Raw genomic sequence first — 13,917 nt, 5'->3', positions numbered from 1 at the left:
AGATTAATCAGGCACCGTCTGTCACATATGGGATTAACAGAAACTACATTTGATGTTTCCTCCGGTAAAAGATCATCCACATAGTAGTCAATTACGAAATCTGCTCTGAGGATAAAGATCCAAAATATTGGTTCCATCATTGTCGCGAATGTGATACTTCAGTTCACACTTACTTCCTTGACCGGGATATGCATTAAGATATCAAGTTGGGAGTCAATGTTAAAGATGATTTGCATCAAGACAACCTCCAACTCATCAGAAGCAGACAGAATTTCAGGATTAATTGCCACATATTAAATGTGTATCATGTAATTTTTGGATCTGCACCTTCTGTTCTTGTAATACTGTGGTTACAGGCGTGTGTTCGGATACGAAGTAATTTAGTCAACTGCAAACAACTGACTTTTATTGTGAGTTACTAGTTAATGGAAATTTCACTGCATGTTTAGTGAATCTAACATATTGGTAATTGTATTTTATGTTTGATTTATGTTAGTGAATCTTGTATATGTATAGCGATTTTTTAGTTGCAGGTTACTAGGGTGTATAGTTTATAATAATATGCAGTAAAACTTGACATAGTAGTGATTTTTAAAAAAAAATATTGAACTTAAATTGAATAGTCCAGCATCAATTATGAATAATGCCTACAGAAATCCAGCATCAACTGAAGAAATGTTCACATGTGAAAGTTTACAGGGAAGAGAATAAAGGAAGACCAGGAAGAGTAAATCCAGCATCAACTATGAAAATGTTGCCTGTAACATACTTTGAAGAATCATGAATTAAGTAGCGGACGAGAGATGTCAGTGCTGGATCAGATGTAAGAAATGTTTTCAATGGAACTGTTCTTGTACACACATTCTTAAGCCACTCCTTTTCCATCAGGCTCTCGGTTATTTCAGATCGAAAAAGACCAGGGGATATTGAATTTACTCTTATATTCTGATTCCCCAGTTCTAGTGCCATAATCTGTTCATATTCCAAATCAAAAGTTAAGAACAGAATGTAAAGAAAAACAACAATACTAAATAGTGTAAAGTTGTGTTTTTTTTGTATCACACTGTGAATGTGAGTTCTGTTTTTGTGAAATGCCTCAGACGAACATTCTATTCTTCATCAACATTAGCCGACCCAAGAAGGGCACACCACCTAGCTTGCTTCTCATCAGCGGAACTTGCACTTGTTATTTGATGAGAATTTTTTATAATTTTGTTTTCATAATTGCTTGACATCTAATATTTGTTCATTTACGTAAAAGATTGTACCTTAGTCATGGAATTGAGTCCAGATTTGGAGGAACTGTAGGCAAGACTTCCATGTATTTGAGTTCTGTTTAAACCAGCAGTTGACGAAATGTTAATGATACATCCCTTCTGGACAGCTGCTACCATGCACAATCCAACATACTTGGACACCAACCATGATCCTGTCAAGTTTGTTCTTACCACATTGTTCCATTCTTCTTCACTTAAATCTAGTGAAGATTTTACTCCACCTTGCACACATATATAGTTTGCATCAGTATATGTAGCACCACGAACCAGTCATATTAAAAAATTACCGAGCTATACAATAGATGTACATGGACGGAAATTACCTCTAACACCAGCATTATTAACCAAAGCATCAATGCGTCCAAAACATTTCCAAGCTTTCTCCACGGCCAGCTTGATGGCCTCACCGTTCCCTGCCACATCTAGCTCAACTGCAGCCGCACGATACGTAATGCTACTAGGCTTCGGGGAAAAGGCAAAGGCACCAGTATCGACACAAGTAGTGTTGATTTCTTCACACAAAGACTTGAGCATGTTCATTCTCCGAGCAGCTGCAACGACTTTACAACCTGCATTCGCCAAGTCGATACAGAGTTCTCGCCCGAGTCCAGATGATGCGCCAGTTACCATCACCACCTTGCCTTGTAAATTGCTCCATGGTTCCATTTTCTTCAAGGTTTCTTCACTTGCCATTTTCTTCTCTTGAAGAACTAAATGTCTCATGTATCTTTTTTACCTGTTTTCCGAGAGGATAGTATATAGAGATGCGGTACTGTAAAAATTAAATATCTGCAGATGTTGACAAGAAGTTTGGAAGCTAGGTACCTTGATGAGAGGGTGACAAGTCTTTACAAATAACACACACAGTAGCTAGTTATAGACTGAGAAGCCTACACCATGAAGTTAATATTGCATTAAATGCATGAAGATTGATAGGTTGAAATGCTTACCAAATTTAAATAGCATTTCAAATGAAAGCATCTACTTAATACTATGATCCTTAAAAACCTGCAAACATTGATTTTATGCAGACCCTGTTCCTATTTGTGATGGTCTGCTTCTACATACCATGGTTACGGATTGTTACTTCTCTTAAATCAGTTAATTCTTGTAAAATAATGGAAGTTACATGTAAAATATATGGCTCCATATGGCTAAGTAATACGGGAAATAAATAATGGAAGTTTACAAGGAAAGAAACACAGGGAAGCTCAAGAGTAAAAGCAGGTTCAAGTATGAAAATAACCCAGGTGAACTTATTTTGAAGAGTCGGTATAATTAAGTAAAATACGAGCAATGTTAGTGCTGGACCAGATGTAAGAAGAGTTTTCGCTAGTTTTCAGTACAACTCTAGGCAGCATATATATCAAAATGTTATCCCCTAACAATATAACAAGAATTATAGAAAGGGGTTAAATATAATTTTGACTTCTTTTTCAAAATTAAAAAACAGTTCTTAACTCGACAGATATATATGTGTTTTGATTTGCAAAGTGCAGAATGAAAGGATTAAATAAATCAAATACAAAGTAATAAAAACACAAGTTTTTAAAACTTTATGGTGGATTTGAATTATTCACCAGATATAAGAAGAGTTTTTGTTCGCTACTTTTAAGTACAACTGTTAGGCAGCATACCTATCAAGACATTATCCCCTGACAATACAACAAGAATTACAGAAGGGGGTTGAATGTAATTCTGACTTCTTTTTCAAAATTTAAAAACAGTTCTTAACTCGACATATATATATATATATGTGTTTTGATTTGCAAAGTGCGGATTTGAATGTAGAACTTTCTGATGGATTTGAATGTATCCACCAGATATATATATATATATATATATATATATATATATATATATATATATATATCTGGTGGATACATTCAAATCCACCAGAAAGTTCTAAAGACTTGTGTTTTTAGTATTTTGTATTTGATTTATTTAATCTTTAGAACTTTCTGGTGGATTTGAATGTATCCACCAGATATATATATATATATATATATATCGATTTGAGAACGTTGTGAAGCTCAAATTGGCTCATAGCTGCTTTACAAGTTGAACAAACAAACTACAGATAAATTCTTGACAAGTATAACTTTTTCTATTTCTCTCCTAAAATGTGTTTGCTTAGTTATTTGTTCTACTAGCTACACTTGGTTTATATATCACCAAGTTTACATGGTAATAAGAAAGGATAATAAAACAAAACCTATCAAATCTAACTCCATGCTGCTTCATTACTCTATTCCAGCATCTTTGAAAATCTTCATACCTTGCATGGAAATGGTAATACTTCTTTGTTCTCAATTTCCTGCTAAACAGGATGTCACATTCCTTTTGCAAACACCCAACGCATGTGACTGTGTTGTCACTGTCAACAGATATTTGAATTGATCATATGTCGGGTACATGTTTGTTATCCGTCGGGTAGCTTTGTTGATCATCCGTCGGGTAACTTTGTTGATCATCCGTCGGGTAGCTATTTGACACTTGACTTCATTTCACTTATGCAGAATTACAAGACATCTCATATTTACAATTAATCAACCTATTCTGCATATCTACTAGTAGTCAACATGACTCATAAGCTCCTACATAATCTACACAAAGTTGTTTGCAGAAATGTGCTACACTACTTATTATTACATAAGCTACTCACTCGATGGATGTCAAATCATCATCCGTCGGGACTATATAGAATCATCCGTCGGGACTATGTCCGATCATCCGTCGAGTGCTACAAAATTCACTAAGTTAAATCTACTAAGGTGTTTTGTATAATTCATCATCAAGTTCACAACATATTCCTAACAATCTCCCCCAATTTATGTCTACTGGAATTGTAGCCATAAATTAAGAGAAACTTGATGATAACAAAACACTCTAAGAATATAGATTGAAAATAGTAGATAAAACTGATAAGTGCTGCAATATTTACTGAAAATTGAACAATGCAAATTATACAAAGAATAACTCACAATCATTATCAAGGTGCTCCACTAGTCTGAGCAGATAAGTCTATTACCTTGATTGTCTAGGTTTCTTCCTAAGCCTCCTGTTATTCTCTTCTATCTGGTTTTGGATTTGTCTGTGGAATTCAAGTTCATCAGCTTTCCAGAGATCTAGCATTCCTTGAATTTCCAATAGAGTCTCATTGCTAGAGATACTCAACTGGTACTCCAATCTGAAAAATCTTCTAACTCCCTTTTCAACCCTGAATTCCATCAACCAATAAGGCCTTAAATGCACTCTCTTTCCTGTGAAGGGAATTGATAGAGTTTTTGGAAGTGCATCTTTAGCTTTATTACTCCTCGGCTCCTGAATTCCATCAACCAATAAGGCCTTAGGGTTTCTTTGATTTTCACCCTGTCCCTCACCTTTTTCACTCACATTCACACTCCCCTCTTTTTGTTTAGTGGATTTTGCAACTGGTTTCTTTTGAAAGAAACTAGAGGGGGCTTTCTTAGACTTGGATTTTGAAATTTGTGATTTAGTAGCTTAGGTAGGCATCTGTTGGGTCATTGACACAGATGCCATTGCTACATTTGAAGGCAAAGAATTGTGTGAGGTTGGAAGAGTGGAGACAGTAGAACTTACCTCACTTACCTGAGGTCCCTCCATGATTGGAAAATAAAAGAGAGGCACCTCTTTGTGGTGGTTTGTCCTATTGAGATATGAAATAATCCTTCTTTCTTGAATCCAACAATTCAGCTTGTTGGTTGGGTTCTCAATCACAATGTTCTCAATGAGATGGTTAACAAGCATCATAAAAAATCTAGCATAATAGATACTTTTACCTCTCTTATTGAGTTCTCCTAACTTAAAGCCTAACTCAAACAAGACCAAGTCACTGAAATTAAAGTAATTATCAGTAACTAGCATGTAAAGCATGTTAAGAATAGAAATGTTAATAGAATCAAAGTTACTAATTGTACCAGAGAATACCTTAGTTACCACATCACACATAAAGCTCCATTCATTTCTAAGACCTAACCTCCTAATTTCACTTAACTTAGAGGTAGTAAGTGCATAGACCATGGAATTTAGCATGTTAATTATGTCAGTGTTTGTGTGTGGAGCAATAACAGTATTATCAGGAATTCTAAAGCATGCATTGACAATGTCACTATTTATGCAAAACTGCTTACCTTTTAGAGTGAATGTAATGGTCTTGTCAGTAGAGTTGTACATTGCAGTTGTCCATATCTCCTCTACAACCTCACAGTAGATAGTGGGAGATTCTAGCATAGCATAACTGAGTTTGCAATTCTTCACAAAATCCATCATCTTGTGGAACTCACCAGACTGTTGAATCTCCTTGTTCACAAGAGCTATGAAGTTGTTTTTTCATAGATATATCCAGTTTGAGACATGATTTTGACGACCGGAGTCATTGTTAGAGATTGGGAAATTTGTAGGGAAAGTATTTACTTTTGATGAAGAAAGAAGTTAGAGCAATTGATTCTTGAGAATGATAAAAGATTAGAATAAAAATGAATTTAGCTTTTATACTATCTCAGAAATAAACTGACAAAAATAATAAAGTGAAATAAAGAGACCAATAAAAATTGCACTTGTGTTATCACATAAAATGGGAATTCTATCCACTTGTAACCCATAGTCCAACAATTAGTTTTTCATCCACAAAATCTGTGCACAACAACTATCAGCAGCAATATATTCAGTTTCAGCTATAGAAGTAGAGACTGAATTTTGCTTTTTACTAAACCAGGACACAAGCTTATTCCCTAGAAATTGACAGGTTCCTGTTGTAATTTTTCTGTCTATGCTACAACCTGCATAATCTACATCTTAATAACCAGTTAGATCAAAACCAGATGCTCTAGGGTACCAAATACCAAGTTTTGGTGTTCCCTTGAGATATCTGAAAATTCTCTTAATAGCTACTAGGTAAGATTCTCTAGGATCAGCCTGAAATTTAGCACAAAGACAAGTAGCAAATATTATATCTGGCCTACTAGCTTTAAGTACAGAAGTGAGCCAACCATGCCCCTATAGCTTGAAATATCCACAGACTTTTCAGTAGTGTTTAATTCAAGCTTAGTTGCAGTGGCCATGGGAGTTTTTGCAGATGTACAATCCATTAGATCAAACTTCTTGAAAAGATCATGAATGTATTTAGTTTGACTAATGAATATTACATCACTAACTTGCTTAACTTGTAAACCAAGAAAGTAAGTTAGTTCTCCCATCATGCTCATTTCATACTTACTTTACATCAATTTGGTAAACTTTTTGTAAACTTTTTCACTTGTAGAGCCAAATATAATATCATCTACATAAATTTGAACAAGTATACTAGAGCCATTAACATTTCTAAAGAATAAATTTTTATCAACAGTACATCTTGTGAAGTGATTTTCCAAAAAAAACTTTGATAAAGTGTCATACTAGGCTCTAGGTGCTTGCTTCAGTCCATAAAGTGTTTTCAAAAGAGATTAGACATGATTTGGGAAATTTGGATCTTCAAAACCAGGAGGATGACTAACATAGACTTCTTCCTCCAAATCTCCATTCAGAAAGGCACTTTTGACATCCATTTGATAGACCTTAAAATTGGCATGAGCTGCATAGGCTAAGAAGATTCTGATGGCTTCAAGTCTTGCAACAGGAGCAAAAGTTTCATCAAAATCTATTCCTTCTTATTGACAGTAGCCTTTAGCAAACAATCTAGCTTTGTTCTTGATTACTATACCATTTTCATCCATCTTGTTTCTGAATACCCACTTGGTGTCAATTAGATACTTTCCTTTAGGTTTGGGTACCAGCTTCCATACCTTGTTCCTCTCAAATTGGTTTAGCTCCTCCTGTATAGCTAAAATCCAATCAGGATCCAAAAAAGCTTCTTCTACCTTATTTGGTTCTTCCTTAAATAGGAAGCTACTGTATAGACATTCTTCTTGAGTTCCTCTCCTTGTTTGAACTCTAGAAGATGCATCACCAATGATGAGCTCAAAAGGGTGATCTTTAGTCCATTTCCTTTGTTGAGGTAGATTAGCTCTAGATGAAGAGGCCTCATTGTTGTCTTGATGTGTGACTGAGTTTTGATTATTTGAAACTCCCCTGAGTTTGTGAATCTTTGATTTGAGAAAGGGAAACTTTCTATAAGTGATCTATTCTGACTTTCAGCTTCTCTTAATGACCCGACAAATGAAGCTGATTGTCTCCCGACGGATAAGGCAGATTGTCTCCCGATGGATGAAGCATTTTGCAACTCGACAGATGTTAAATTATGTGCTTCATTAGTTGTAGATTTTTCTGCATTATCCTTATTCACTGTTTCTTGATCACTTTCATCATCACTGTCATCACTAACCATCTCCACATTATCAAACTTGAGACTTTCATGGAAATCTTCATCTTGCAGTCTTTCAATCTTTTTGTCATCAAACACAACATGTATTGATTCCATAATAATGTTGGTTCTTAGATTGTAGACCCTATATGCCTTTCCTACAGCATATCCAACTAAAATTCCTTCATCTGCTTTAGCATCAAACTTCCCATGTTGATCAGTTTGATTCCTCAAGATAAAACATTTACAGCCAAAGACCTGAAGAAAATTCAGAGTTGGTTTCTTATTCTTGAACAATTGGTAGGGGGTCATACACTTTGCTTGATTAATCAAAGAAATATTCTGAGTGTAGCAGACAGTATTCACAGGTTCAGCCCAAAAATATGTTGGTAACTTTGATTTTTCAAGCATTGTCCTTGCAGCTTCGATAAGAGATTTGTTCTTTGTTTCCACTATTCCATTTTGTTGCGGAGTCCTTGCTGCAGAAAACTCATGCATAATCCCATTCTCTTCATAAAATGATCTCATCATAGAATTCTTGAACTCAGTTCCATTGTCACTCCTGATTCTTCTTACTTTAAAATCAGGATGATTGTTGACTTGCCTTATGTGATTGATAATGATTTCACTAGCTTCATCTTTAGACTTTAGGAAATATGTCCAAGAGAACTTTGAGAAATCATCCATAATTACTAGGAAAAATCTTTTCCTTGAAATGGACAACACATTGATTGGTCCAAATAAATCCATGTGTAGCAATTGCAAAGGTTCTTCAATTGTTGAATCAAGCTTCTTTCTGAATGATGCTTTAATATGATTTCCTTTTTGGCAGGCATCACATAATCCATCCTTAGAAAACTCCACTTGAGGAATGTCTCTAACCAGTTCTTTCTTGATAAGCTCATTCATGGTCTTGAAGTTTAGATGGGACAACTTCTTGTGCCATAGCCAACTTTCATCTTGACTTGCTTTACTGAGAAGACAAGTGACAGATTCTGCATTAGATTAGTTGAAGTCAGCTAGATACACATTTCCTTTGGTCACACCAGTGAGAACCACTTTGTTGCTTCTTTTGTTTGTCACAACACAGGATTTTGAATTGAAGGTTACTGAATTACCCTTATCACAAGGCTGACTGATACTCAACAAATTGTACTTGAGACCATCCACTAGGGCAACCTCTTCAATGATGATATTGTCTTTTAAAATCAAGCCATATCCCACAGTATAACCCTTGTTGTCATCTCCAAAATTAATACTTGGGCCAGCTCTTTCCTTGAATTCTGTGAGCAGGGTAGAGTATCCAGTCATGTGCCTTGAACAACCACTATCCAGGTACCAAAGATTCTTTCTATTTCCCTGCACACATCAAAACCAAATCAAGTTGATTTTGGTACCCAAGTTTTCTTGGGTCGTGCTTTGTTAGATTTCTTTTTTGGTTTCTTAGGTTTTATCTCACTTGACTTGGGAATTTCTGATTCATCCTTAGTCATTTGAGTTGGACCTTTGAAACCAGTCATTAAAACAGAATTATCATGCATATTTTGATTAACAGGAAAAGGCATGTTGTTTGCAAACATGTTATTCCAGTAAGGCATGCTAAATGGCATTTGGGGCATACTAAATGTAGCATAATAACGATTAGGTGTAAATGTCATATTAGAAAATTGTGCATTCATATTCCGAGTAGACATAACATTCGTAGGCATGGCAGTCATGTTGAGAAAGGTGGGAGGCACAGACATAGGAGTATGCATGGCAAGTTTGTAATTAACAGACAGGTGGTTAACACTATCACACTTACCATCGATTTTTCTTGGTGCATATATATCAGGTGTGTAGTTGTTATGCTTGTTAATTCCTAACTTCCCATTTCTATTGTTTTTCTTTTTAGTTTCTATTTTAACCTCAATCTTTTCTAATCTGTTATTCAATTGCTTGATGGACAGATGACCAACATTAACTTTCTTCTCCTTCTTCACTTGACTTGATTTTCCTGAAATAAAGTTTTTGGAAAATGATCCATATTTTTCATTCAGCTTGACAAGCTTAGCTTTGCTCACAGGTTTACTCACAGCCGACGGATGTGGCTCTTTGTCACTCAACGGATAATCCTTTTGGTCATCCGACAGATGATTCTCATCATCCGTCGAGTCCACATCTGTCAACAATCCTTCAACTAAGTTGGATTCCATTTTCTCCTTACTCTTTTTCCAGGATGCATCACAAAAGGACTCAATACCTTGAACTTTAGTGATTTGAGCATGGACATCCCTCGATGATTTCCATGCTTTAATCACCTCATGTTCTCGTTCAAGCTGCTTCTTTAAAATCTCTTCTTTCTTCAAGGACTCAATTAATTCGTCCTTAGCAATCTTACACTCAATTATTAATTTTTCAAATTCAATAAACTGAGACTCTAGCACATTATTCCTCTCACTTAAAAATAAATTATTTTCTTTGATTTTAGCATTTTTCTTAGTGAGGGACTTAAGTGTAACACACAAGTGATATAATTCTGTGGACAAGTCATTTATGGCATCATTACACTCAGCTTTAGATAAATGTGCTAGGTTAGTGGTGATTACCTGATTACTTGAAGAACTTATTTCTGTTTCATCAGACTTGGCCATCAGGGCTAGATTGACATAGCTTACATCTTCATCTTCATCCAATCCATCAGCTGTGTGGCGCCCTCCAAACCCGGGTCAGAAGTTTGGGGTCCACACACACACCTTATTTATAACCTGCTTATAACAATAATAAAGATAATAATAATATACAGTGACCCTACTTACCAACTACCATGGATCGTAACAGGTTAAAGTATGCACACAAGTCAAACACATCTACTTATATTACAAACCGTTCAAATCCCAACTATTTAAACTCAGAGCTGAGTATTAAACATTATTACAAACTTTTACAAACTTAAATTATCCCAAAAGAAGCCTACTAGCTCAACTTGATCAACCTGTACCCCTAGCTCTCGCGCTGGACTGGGGATCCTCGCTACCAACTGGTTCCTTTTTAACTGGAAAAGAATATAAACAACATCGCACAAATGAGCTAACTAGCTCAGCAAGTCACAATGACAAAACTGAGAATAATGATCATCAGGTGAACATGGTTATGATATCAAGTGAACAATGGATTATGATTTAGAATTGGATATTATAGTTTCATTTTAAAAACCAAGGTTAGGCTGCTGATCAGTCACGCACTAACCCCGAGCAAAGCACACAGCACTGCTCTAACTACTGGATCCAAGGCACACATTGGCCTAACTTGACCATTATATGGTCTGACCACGAATCTGGTCCACAATTTTATAAAAACAATCTAATTCTAACATAATAACAAAATAAACAATAATAAACAATAAACAGAATCATTAACAACATTGAATGTTCAATAATGAAAGGGTTTCAATCTTCGTAAGGATCAATAAGGTAATTTCAAAGCTTGGATGCTGGGTAAGGAAAGAATTGGATAACAAAGGAAACGATATTTCAGAGTTTCAAGGATTTGGTCTTTCAAAGCATAAGATACAATGGTTTGAGTATGTAGGTAATTCGATTCAGTGTATGGTATTTAATTTGTATGTATTCGTGGAGTAGTATCATATATTTGTGGTTCATATTTGGGTATACAATAATCAATGGTCTAGAAAGAATCAGGTTTACGGCTTAAGATCAATAACTGGATTCATGGTTAGGGTTCAGTGCTTCAAAGCACTTGTAATATAAAACAGGACTATCAATCACTATAATATCTCAAGAAAGTTCAGAACACTTGCCTGGTATTAGCTTACTACACTGCACTCGCTTCCAATCACAATCGTCTTACTCCTCAACTATCTGTTTCCCTTTCCTACGTCTTGCCTCTTCTGCTCACATATCATAAGCATCTATCAATATTCAACTCATATGATTTTATTCAACACATACTCCTATCTACCCTTCGTTTTACCCAAATCCGATTAACGGATTGAAAGTTACGCAATAAACATGTAAACATCGAATATACAGACCGACAGTCAACCAACAAGTCACATATAACACATAACACGTCACATAATCAAGGACATCTCATTTATAAAGAAGTCTCGGGTCATAAATAGGCTTTCGGGTACTTAAAATAATTTTTAAAACATTTTTCGGAATTAAAACGGGTCGTTGGATCAATTTCGAAGTAATAAATAGGGTTCGGTTGGCTAATTTTGGCTTCAAAACAATTTTATAATAATTATCGAGCCTTGGAAATAATTTAGATTAATATTTTAAAGCTCGAAACTATTTTTCGGAATTTTTAAATCATTTTTAAATAATTAAATCTACTTAAATAATTAATTAAAATCAATTAATTAAATTAATTAATCAATTAATTTTTGAATTAATTGACCAATTAATCAATTAAAAATTAACTGAAATTAATTAACTAATTAATTAAGATTTATTTTTGAATTAAAAATAATTTTTTGGAATTAAAATAATAATTTTCAGAATTTTCAGAAATTAAAACGAATTTTTATAATAAAAATAAATAGGAAATATGATTTTTGAATATTTTTAAAACAGGAATCCAACTTTTGCAAACTCTGGAAAGTTCAAGGACTGAAGTTCATCGTTTTCAAAAGTCAGGGTACTAAACTACAATTTTTCCAGCCCTCGCCGGAAAATAGTCGGGGTTCGCCGGAGAACTCGACTCCGGCATCCTCCCACCACCAAAAACTCCAGATTACATCTACAATTTACCAGGAATCTAACCATACTCTTTAATCACACAGACAACCCCTGAATAGGCCGGAAAATAGCCGAGAAGTTCGCCAGTTTCCGGCGAACTCGACGTAAACTTCAAAGGACTACTCCCTTCTCTACAGACCTTGTTGATTTGTGAAACTTGTACGACTGGATTGCAAATTTCATAGAGAACACAACCCACTATACCACAACATCTATCTATCCCGAAATAAGAAACCCCCGAATTTCAATTAAGAACATTCATACGGGTTATAAACCCTAATTTCACAATTCGAAAATCAAACTCAATTTTGAACATGTTATTGAACTCCAAATCAGACGTATAATATATCAAAATTATCACAAAAACAAGCTCTACAACATGCAATCATCAAATCATACAAACAATCATCCGAACAAAAATTCATATTTTTAGTAAAATTAATTCAAAAATAAATAAAAATATAGAAAATAAACCTTGATTTCTGCAGGTGTATGGATCACAGAATCTGATAGAGCTCTTCAAGACCTTCAAATCGGTTGCTCGAGCTTTCCAAACAAAGATCAATAACACCTCCAAAAGTTGGTTTGATTCTTGGAAGATTATATGAATATAAGATTTTTCTCTAGAAAATTATATAATTATCTGTCTGCAAATGATTTTGATACAAAATAAAATACGGTAAAAGGCTATTTATATTTACGGAAAATTAGTATCCCGTTGGATCATTCCAGATATAAAACGGTACGTTTATTTATAAAAACTGATCCAAACGGTATCGGTTTTCGGGATAATTATCCAAATCAGTACAATTTGTACTGCGGTCTGGGTCTCAGCGCCTGGTTACACGTATTACGAGGTGATAATTATGATAGTTTAATAAAAAGCTCCCGTTTATCGAAAATACGAGTTTTATTGATTTACAGAAATGAATATTGTATTGAAAATATTGCGCCGGGACCCGCGCAGGACAAAACATACGCCGGATCGAAAAAGTCGAAACATGGAAAATTCTCGGAATATTGCAATTAGGTTAGGAAGGAGTTCTCAAAGAGTTTCGAGTTCTAAAAACGTAAAAACAGATGACGTCGGTTGGTTGCCATTTTTCTAAAATAGATTTTGAATACCCGGAAAAAGATTTTATAAATTTCATATGATTCTTATAAATTCATAAATCAACATAAAAATAATTAGGACGATATGACAATTACCTATATTTTATTTTGTACATATAAAAATTAAAATACTAAATTAATATTATTTTTAAATATCCAAACACAGATAACACTTAACAGTTAATTCACAGAATAGATACTGATCACAGATAATAATTATTTTATTAGCAAAAATAATTACACGATATATCCCGGATATTACAAGCTGCCCAATCATTTTCATGTATAATGAAAGCCTTTTCCTTTTTCTTGAGCAACTCAAAATATTTATGTTTGTAATCAACATGCTCAAACTTCTTTTTGCTGGAATCTGACTTTCTACACTCACTGGCAAAATGCTCTGCCAAGCCACATTTGAAACATTTGAATTTGGATTTATCCACCATGTTTCTACTTAGAT

General features: G+C 34.6%; 1 protein-coding gene across 1 annotated transcript; it reads right to left on the bottom strand.

The window, feature by feature from the left end:
- Window positions 1-604: 604 nt before the first annotated feature.
- Window positions 605-2,103, bottom strand: LOC141719644 (uncharacterized). Its single transcript, XM_074522023.1, has 3 exons — window positions 1,601-2,103; window positions 1,269-1,498; window positions 605-972 (listed from the first exon to the last, which is right to left on the bottom strand). Exons 1-3 carry the CDS (start codon window positions 1,998-2,000, stop codon window positions 694-696), a joined length of 909 nt encoding a protein of 302 aa, XP_074378124.1. The 5' UTR covers window positions 2,001-2,103; the 3' UTR covers window positions 605-693.
- Between the last annotated feature and the right edge of the window lie 11,814 nt (window positions 2,104-13,917).

This window comes from Apium graveolens, chromosome 1 (genome assembly GCF_009905375.1).
Source record: "Apium graveolens cultivar Ventura chromosome 1, ASM990537v1, whole genome shotgun sequence".
Classification (NCBI taxonomy): Eukaryota; Viridiplantae; Streptophyta; class Magnoliopsida; order Apiales; family Apiaceae; genus Apium; species Apium graveolens.
The sequence above is the reverse complement of the archived record's forward strand: the minus strand, read 5'-3'. Positions and strand labels throughout refer to the sequence as shown.